Raw genomic sequence first — 9,378 nt, forward strand, 5'->3', positions numbered from 1 at the left:
GGAGCGTTTGTTGACGTCTCTCATTCCTGCCGTGTCCATGCACAGAGGTAAAGGGCCCAGATCGATTTGTCCGGAACTGTTACCGTTTTTATCAATGAAAGCTCCGTTTCGAGGAAATCCCTCAGTCTGGGGATATTATTTTTGGAGGTATAGTTACAGAAAGCAAAGGCAGAGAGAGACAGAGGGAGACGGAGACGAGCAGTGAAGGATCTCACAGGGGAGAGAAAGAACAGATTCTACGAGGCCAGTACCCTGTATTCTGGTAGGGAGTAGTATAGAATCTGGTAGGGAGGCTGGATACAAACCGGTCATTGCAATCCATTGGCATAAGGAGCCAATACAAAAGACTGAGAAAGGTTTTAGAGCCTTCATAACGCCCTTAGTAGGGGCCGGGAGATAGGCCTGGAGGGATTTCTGGCTTTATCTGGCCTAGCTGTACTCACCCATGTGCATATATTTACCAGACAAACTACACAGTAATTTAATATTAAGTGCCAGGCATTGTGCCAGTGATTTTACACAATTGCCAATTGTCTAAAGAAGGTTATAAATAGGTACTATTAATATCATCCCCATTTTACATGTGATAAAACTAAGGAATTTAGAGAGGTTAAAGGATTTAATAAAGTCATGTAAACTAATTAATGGACAAACTTAAGTCTCAAAGCCTGGTCTCGGCTTCAATCTGGTGCACTAACCTTGTATCCCTACTCCCTTTGTGGGTGGTAGGACTGTGTGCCTGACAAGATCCAAACTGTACTCTCTTTCACTTCCCTCCTGCCCCACACACAGATGAGCAGGATCTCCTTTTGGTCCATCACCCCGACATGCCTGAGAACTCCCGGGTCCTACGAGTGGTCCTCCTGGGTGCCCCAAATGCAGGGAAGTCAACACTCTCCAACCAGCTGCTGGGCCGAAAAGTATGCCACATCTTTGACTCCCCCAATCCCCTACCCCTTTTCATCTCTCCATGGATTGTCATAGAAGGATCTAAGACCTCACTGGGACTTCTTTGTTTCTGGCAGGTGTTTCCTGTCTCCAAGAAGGTGCACACTACTCGCTGCCAAGCTCTGGGGGTCATCACAGAGAAAGAGGCCCAGGTGGTGAGTACCTGCAACAGGACAGAGGGTGAAGCTAGGAGGGCCTCCCTTACTATTAGACCTGAAGAAAATGATGTTTGGTTTCACTTCCCTGAGGGAAAAGAGTTTCCTTTTCCTTTAGGCCTGGAGTAATTCTCTCTGTACTTTCTCTGCCATTTAATCAGAAAGGTCTCATTTCCTCTTTACTGTTTCCTAATCGCCCATATATTTACAGTCATATTCTTCCTTCTGGATCTTTTCTGGAATTAAAACAAAGCTGGAAGATAAAACTCTAGTCAGCTTGGCTTGGCAAGAAGATGTCAGGCTGCTGACATCAAGGGTGGCCTTTCTTTCACTCCCAGTCATAATTTTTCCTCCTGAGGCCTGAGGGTTTAGACATCGCTCTTTCCTGATTTTAGATTCTACTTGACACACCTGGCCTCATCAGCCCTGTTAAACAGAAAAGGTAATAGCCATGGAAACAAGGGTTATAGGGAGAAAGACGTTGAAGAGGGGGTGGAGAGATACCATCATAGGGGCTGGGAAACCCCCTTCCACACTCTATCCCTCATCAGGAGTACGTCAGTCATAAGACCCTTCCTAACCTATGTATGTCTGTCCTTCAGGCACCATCTGGAGCTCTCTTTGTTGGAAGATCCATGGAAGAGCATGGAATCTGCTGATCTGGGTTAGGCTCAGAATGGGAATCTGAAGCCCAGTTTACACAGTCATGGCCTCTCATTTCTTGGTAGTTTGGGAGGTGGGGATTGGCCAGACTCCTACCATTGGAAGTTATCGGGGGATGGGGAAAAGAGTGGTCATATCTTTGTTTTCATCATCCTGCCAACTTCCAGTTGTAGTTCTTGTGGATGTCTCAGACAAATGGACTCGGAACCAGCTCAGCCCCGAAGTGCTCCAGTGCTTGACCCAGTTCTCCCAAGTCCCCAGCATCCTTGTCATGAACAAGGTGAGCACCACCTACCCGAGGAAGGAGTCTGCTTTCCTCTAAGACCCCTATCTCACTAACCACACACACTGTCTGCCCATCCCCTATGCCCAGGTAGATTGCCTGAAGCAGAAGTCAGTTCTCCTGGAGCTCACAGCAGCCCTCACTGAAGGTGTGGTCAGTGGCAAGAAGCTCAAGTTAAGACAGGCCTTCCGCTCACAGCCGGGCACCCACTGCCCCAGCCCAGCAGCCAAGGGCCCAAACATACAGTCTGTGGGAGGCCCTCAGAGGATTGGCTGGCCTTACTTCCAGGAGATCTTCATGTTATCAGCACTAAGCCAGGAGGATGTGAAAACACTAAAGGTCAGTCCGTCTTGGCCATAGCCTGGCCTTTGTCTTCCACCATGTGAAGACAAGCCTCAGAGTTCCTCCTGGAAGAGAAAGTGAGTAGGAAAGTCCTGATTGGGACTGAAATGCTCACCTACTCCCTCTGTACCCACAGCAATACCTCCTGGCACGGGCCCAGCCAGGGCCTTGGGAATTCCATAGTGAAGTTCTCACTAGCCAGACGCCTGAGGAGATCTGCGCCAACATCATCCGAGAGAAGCTCCTAGAGCATCTGCCCCAGGAGGTGCCCTACAATGTACAGCAGGTGCAGGCCCAGTGAAAGGATCTGGGGGTTCTCCACCAGGTGCACACTCAGAGCAGGACAGCTGTGTCCCAGAGACATTGGGGTATGTGTCTGCCTGACTGACTAATTATGACGTTTCCCTGTGCAGAAAACAATTATGTGGGAGGAAGGACCAAGCGGGGAGCTGGTGATCGTACAGAAGCTTCTGGTGCCCAAAGAATCTCATGTGGTAAGCAGGTCTAGGCTTGAAAGAGGGACTAAGGCTCTGTTAGGCAGGGGTTCTCCCCTCCACTGCTTGGGAGCCCTGAGAGCAGGCTCAGGATCCTCTCTTTTATCCCACTCTCAGAAGATCTTGATTGGTCCGAAGGGGCACCTGATCTCCCAGATTGCAGAGGAGGCTGGCCGGGACCTTATGGACATCTTCCTCTGTGAGGTTCAGCTCCGCCTCTCTGTGAAGCTCCTCAATTGACCACCCTCTACTGCCCCTCTCAAGACATCCCAGTCTAAGTTTCTGGTAGGAGCCACTGACCAGAATTGCTCCTGCCTGGTGAGGGGCATGAACACTGATGGCAAACCACTGGCTGGCCTGCTTGCCTAGTCAGCACAGCCCCTCCCCAGCCATATCTCGTGTTGGAGGAAGGAACCTACCTTAGCTCTGTTCCCAGTAGTTTCTCTGACTGGGGCCACAGCTACTTAGGTCTAGAAGTTTGTCTCTTTGGTGCAAGCAGCGCCACCCTGCTTCTACCTGGCACTGGCCCAGAGTTTCTCCCTCAGTTGCCAGTTGTTAGCAGGGAGATCTTTTTCCCTCGTCAGATCTTTCACCTGGAAGTCCCATAAGGACCCATGTGAGATAGTGCCTCCCACCTGCTCCCCAAGTCATTGAATCCTTCCACTACATCCCTCTCCCCAACCTTCGATGCTAATAAAGTTAAAAGACAAACATTCTGGTTCTCACCTTTATTTCTTTAGAACAGGAAAGAGAAAACTTACCCATTCCCTCACCCCCACCCCATTGTCTGAGCTTGAGTCTTCTTCCCTTCCAGTAGTCTGCTCCAGGGTCCTGAGTTCTCTTGGCACGTTTTCTGGGTGCAGCAAGAGAACCATTACCATTACTAAACTCAGTAATGGTAACGGTTTCCTCGCCATTCCCAAGTGCCCTGGCAGTCAGCAGGCTGTGATGAGCACAGTGGGCTTGCTGCATCCTCTTGTCCTCATCAGGCTCCAGAGCTGGGGGTACCCGGACTAGTACATCATCTATACTGTAGTGTCTCATCGCAAACTTACAGTATATGATGATATCCAAGTCAGGGCCCTGCAGGGGGCATGGGAGGCATGACTTGAAGAGCACTGTGGCAGGGAAAGCCAGGGGCTAGGAGCAGAGCTGGACAGGTCAGGGCTGGATACGCAGAGCTCCCGCATCCGTGCTCCACAGCTCCCAGGCCAGTGTCTTGATTCTGTGGTCAAGGGTGGCCAAAGTGGGTTAGAAGAACGGGACTGGCTGGAAGAAACCTGCAAAGCGAGGGTCTGTTGAGATCGCCTTAGGGACCCTGTGCCAGAGTTAAGCCAGAGATCACCTAATGAGGCAGAAATTAACCTCTGGTCAGACCAACAGACAAACCCAGAGGAGGGGCACTTACCTGGAGCTGGAACTGCAGACCAGAAAGGCAGAGGGACTCTGTCCTTGCCTCTTCACTCCTAGTGCTTGCCTTTTAATCCACTGGCCCCTCCCCTGGGTGGGGCACTTTCTCTGGTTCTTGAAGGCCCTGCCTATTAACCCTTTCCCCGCTGGACTCCTCAGAAGGAGGGTCACTGGCCCATCTCCCTATTAGTCCCTTTCTCACATACTCTTATGAACATTGCTAAGCCTAGGATCCACCCTTCATTTCGTATCCCCATGAAGTTGGTCATCTATCTGCTGGGCTGAGGAGAAGAAAGAATAGCCTTACCCCATCTTGGTCAGAGCCCTGGTGGAATTTAGGAAGGAGGAGTTGGTGATAGTGGTGAGACTGTTAGTTGAATCTCTATGAAAGAGAGGGTCCTGACAGCTGGATCTTTGCGGATTCCTGGGGCAGGCTCTGGCCTAAATTTCAGTCCCCAGACCCCTGTCTGCATTTATGCTGAGCACAAGAAGGCCAGACCTAAATAGGCAGATCCCTCACCCACCTCTGTTATGGCAAGTTCCCCTGGGTAGGGGTGTCCTCTGTGGGGAGATTTGAGGGCAGCTGAATCCCAAACTTGTGGGAGCTAGCATAAGAATGGGTGAGGACCTGTTCTTCAGAGATCAAGTCACTTAGGGTAATAGCCTGGCATTATTCAATTCTCTGCCTCTGGGGAAGGTGAGACTCCTGGGGTAGAGACTCCTCAAAGCAGGGACTCTGTTATTTAGACCCTCATTCTGGGGAGCACATCTGCTTCTCTGTTCCTTCCCCTTTCCCTATCTTAATCAGGTCTGTGGGCTAGGAGGCAGTTATACCCCTCCTGTGCAGGGGCAGGTGACACCGGGATGGGAAATGTGAGGAGAGACTTACCTTTCTTTTGGTTCCTTGGAGGTGTTCTATTTCCTGCTGCCACAGAACCTTGGCACATGCTGACGTGATCTTATCTCCTTTCTTGTCTAGTTAGTTCCTATTTTCTCTTCAGATCTCTGTCACCTCTGTAGGGAAGTCTTCCCTGGTTAGTTAAATCCCTGTGTTGTGGGTTCATTTATTTGTGTGATTATTCACAATTAAGCAAATAATCATGAGTGCTTGGTTTATTCACTGATATATTTCTACCACAGACTAGAGACTAAATAAACCTTCTTGTCAAATGACCGACATGGAGTTTAGCCCACTCTAATGGGGAGGAGAGAGACTTTGGCCCGGGAAGGCAGACGGACAAAGGTGTAACTCAGGCAAGTCACTTTCTCTCTTGGATTGATTGTCCCTGTTCTTTGTAAATAGCGATAATAAAGGTCCCTAGTTAACAGAATTGTGAGAACCAGGTAATTAGCTGCTGGTAAAGCACTTAGCACAGTGCTAGTGCTGGTCCACAGAAGGGGTTCAAACAAGTTAATTCCTACCTCACTCGCTTCCCAGGGGCTCACCAAAGGCCACAGGTGAAGCCTGTTGAACATCTGAAAGCTCATGGGATGTTCTTGAAAGAAGCTTGATGCTACTGAAAGAGGCAAGGTTTAGCGGTAACAGGCCTTGGGTGACAGTCCCAATTCTACAGCATCCATCTCTGTGACTTTGGACCAGGTATCTTCAGTTTCAGTTTCCTCAAATATAAAGAGCTATCCATATGCACCTCATGGTGATTAAAAGGATGATATGAACACTGTCAAAGAGAAAACCACAGGCCCAAAATGATACAAGTGCTAAAAGCCCATCATACTAAACAGATTTAATACCTGACCTAATTGCATTTTCAGCTTCTTCCAGAAATGTAATATTAACTACTGGTTTGGAATTTTCTGGTCCAACACCAGTAAGGTGATCTGTCTTGTGGGCCCTCTCCATCCCTCATAGGAAGAAGAGGCAATCTGCATGATAAAAACCCTTCCCCTCTTTTGTTCTCTTTGGCCCACACCAACTGTCAAGACCCCAAAGTAATCTTTTCTTTTGTTAATAGCTCCTTGCCCCACCCTTCTTCCTATAAAAAGCTTCCATTTTGTACAGCCCCTCTGGTTGCTAGGTAGCATGCTGCTGATTTGTGAATTGCTTAACGCAAGTTAGATTTTCAAATATACTGGGTTGAATTTTGTTTTTTAACAGCACTCATCTCAAACTCCCAGAGCCTAGAATGTATAGAACCAGTGTCAGTTTCTTTTCCTTTTCTCTGTCATGAGCTGTGTGACCAAGGGCAAAGTAACACTTCTCTGAACTTTGGTGGTAATACATACCTCACCAAATTGTAAGAATTAAGTGAGTAATGTGAGTGAGAAAGCTTTAAAAATTCAGGTGCTCTAACCAAGTGAGGAATTAGCATTTTGTCTGTTCTTACCTCCTTGTGACCCTCTTTCCTGTTACCCCTCCTGCCAGGTGACTTCTATTCAGAGACCCCATAGATAAGGCTCTTTTACCAGAGTAAAGGCTTCATGTACCATGGCCAAACTTCAAGTCAAGCTGTGCACTGCCTAGGTTTCTGCTTAATCCTTGGGGGCCAGGTTCAAAGGTGACCACGGATAGGACTCAGGGGTCCTGGAGATAGAGGAGAGATATCTCAACCAACCAGAGATTCTGTGGCTGTGGCCTCTGGCTGGGGTGGAGGGGGCTGTGATCAGGGTGTGGACTGGACGAGAGTCTGAGCCTGGGTGGGGTGGTCTGGGGACCCTGATAAGCAGGCTTGTGGCTATCAGGGTGGGGGCCCGTCTGTGTATCAGGAGCCAGCAGGGGCCACAGTGTAGGACCTGAGGATATTTTCTATCTAGGGTTGTCTCCTGAATGGCTGCTCTTCAATCCCTCTGCCTCTTTGGAAACCTAAGGGAAGTTAGGATGGGAGTCTTTCTTCCTTTCTTTCTGCAAGTCACATGGAGACTCTGCCCCTTGCCTGACCAACATTGGGGTGGGGAACACAATCTGGGTCCTTGGGTCCATCTTTGCATTCTGACAACTTTTGCTTCAGACCAAGAACTTCATGGCTCTCCCGAGGCCAGGATAGGCTAGTCTGGGACCTTATCCTTCTAATTCCAATCCCTGCCACTGCAGCTTTAAGCCTTTGACTCTTATTTAGAACTTCTTTGGATGAAGTCCTTAAACCATATGGCAAGTGATGAAGTTAAAGATGGTCAGATCTGCAAGAGTCCTTCAAAATCATGGAGTTCGATTCCCTCATTTAGATAGGCGAGGAAACTGAGGCCCAGAGAAGGGCAGAGAATCATTCAAAGCCTCAGGATTCCTTCTACCTCTCTGCATCGGGGAACCCAGAACTCTCAGAGAAATAGGAAGGCAGCAGCAGATACCTACAGATAAATAGACACACGCATAACATGCAGAACACATACACAACACACATGTATGATGCCCACATAGACACAACACATGGAGATACACATAAAAAAATAGATTCAGCTAGTAAAATTCTCTTAGTTTCTTCCTGGATGCTTTACTAAGTCTCATGAAGTTAGTAGTTTTGTACAAAGATAAAAGAAGGCCAAATAATACGGTCATTCAATGTCTTACTCAGCATAGTCAGCAGCAAAACTCAGCCTGGAACCAAAGACTTTGAGAAGTTCTGGGTTGGAACTTACTCTACTGTTTTGCTTTGGATACAGAGGACCCAAAGCAAGAGTCTGGTCTGGTTCTAGGAGCTTAAGAAGTGTGAAAAAGAAAAGCTAGAAAATAGTTCTAAACCCTTTCTCTCTATGTGATAGATTGGAGTTTGAGACCTAGGGGGTTTGTCAGCGATGACTGCTGGTGATTGCCTCTTATCCTACCTTAGTTTCATCATGACCAGTCTATGAAGCGTTTCCTAACCCTCCCTGACACTTGCTTTCCTATGTCTAGGCTTTGGACCTGCTCTGTTTTCCTCAACACTCTGTGAAAATTCATCTGTCCCTTTTTTGTCCCCAACTACTCATTTAGCAGGCACTTTGATTCTTCTCTGTAGCCCCAGCACCATTCACGGGCCTTTTTCAGGAAGGTGCTCAGAGGTGCTTTACACTGAACACATGCAGACTCTCCAGACAGTGCCCAACATGCATGTGTTCAAGTACTCCGCTCTTGCAGTCTCTATGCCTTTTGGTCCCATGAGCAAGTGCACGCGTTGTACAATAAACCCAGATGCAGTGGGGTGCTAGCAGTGGCTTCCTTGGGGGCTTTGTTAATGTCCATCCGTCCAAAAGATGACTGCATGCCGATTTTATAATAGAGATACTGAGGCTCCTGGAAGACATGCATAACCCTGAGTTACATAGTAAATCAGGAAAAGTGGCAGGCTACAACTCTGCTCTCCAGACTTTTGACCCCAGTATCTGTGCACAAACCTGCTGTGAAATGAGATTGATTTCTCTGTGAGGCCATTTTGAGTTTCAGAAGCAATGGAATTAGACCCAAGTTTTGCCACTTAACCAATAATGTGATTCCGAGCATATTGCTTACTTCATCTCTCTGAGCCTCAGTTTCCTTGTCTCTCAAATAGCAACGACAGTAATGCCCACCTCATAAGATCCTTGGGAAGAGTCAGTGAAAGGAGGTGTGGGAAGCTCCTGCACAATACAGTCCCTTCTTCTACTTCTTTAGGTCTTCCCACCCATCTGATTCCTTTTAAAACCTTCCACACACTGCTCTCAGCCAATTCCAACCCAGCGACAATTCTCGCTCCTTTCCCTGACCTCCTGCAGCCAGGCCCTCACATGGAACTCACATGCCCTAGAATCACAGGCCACCTTTGGCTTGACCCAGAGCCTCAGCCTACACGGTTCAGGAATTAAGCCTCCAATTTTTTGCTTTTCTTCCAAACCCTGCCCAGGACAGACTCAGAGCCAGAACGGAAAAGCACAGCTTTGTATTTGTTAGAGTCTGAGATCCACCAGTACCGGCCCTGCTGAGTGGGCCTGGGCCCTGCCTTGCTCTTAGAGTCCTGACTTCCTTATCAGTAAAATGGGTTTATAATATGTACTTTTCTGTGATTGTTGTACAGATGAAATAAGACAGCAGAGGTAAAAATTTCTAACCTAGAGCCTGGCTCATATACTATAGGAAGTCAACAAATGCCAGGTTTCTTCCCTTCTGGCTTTGCCA

General features: G+C 48.1%; 1 protein-coding gene across 3 annotated transcripts in view; it reads left to right on the forward strand.

The window, feature by feature from the left end:
• Positions 1-5,535, forward strand: part of ERAL1 (Era like 12S mitochondrial rRNA chaperone 1) — a 5,967-nt gene extending 432 nt beyond the window's left edge. Inside the window, exons 2-11 of one of the 3 annotated variants that reach the window (XM_025041784.1) lie at positions 22-47; positions 793-920; positions 1,026-1,103; positions 1,499-1,545; positions 1,706-1,767; positions 1,934-2,046; positions 2,140-2,388; positions 2,528-2,677; positions 2,805-2,885; positions 5,436-5,535. In XM_025041784.1, the coding sequence (XP_024897552.1) occupies positions 22-47; positions 793-920; positions 1,026-1,103; positions 1,499-1,545; positions 1,706-1,767; positions 1,934-2,046; positions 2,140-2,388; positions 2,528-2,677; positions 2,805-2,885; positions 5,436-5,447 (946 nt within the window). In that variant the 3' untranslated portion in view covers positions 5,448-5,535. Of the gene's footprint in view, positions 1-21; positions 48-792; positions 921-1,025; positions 1,104-1,498; positions 1,546-1,705; positions 1,768-1,933; positions 2,047-2,139; positions 2,389-2,527; positions 2,717-2,804; positions 2,886-3,002; positions 3,599-5,435 lie in introns of those variants that run through there. The other 2 variants (XM_006925017.3, XM_006925018.3) reach the window with 2 other exon arrangements.
• Positions 5,536-9,378: the final 3,843 nt, after the last annotated feature.

This window comes from Pteropus alecto, unplaced genomic scaffold, assembly GCF_000325575.1.
Source record: "Pteropus alecto unplaced genomic scaffold, ASM32557v1 scaffold98, whole genome shotgun sequence".
Lineage (NCBI taxonomy): Eukaryota > Metazoa > Chordata > Mammalia > Chiroptera > Pteropodidae > Pteropus > Pteropus alecto.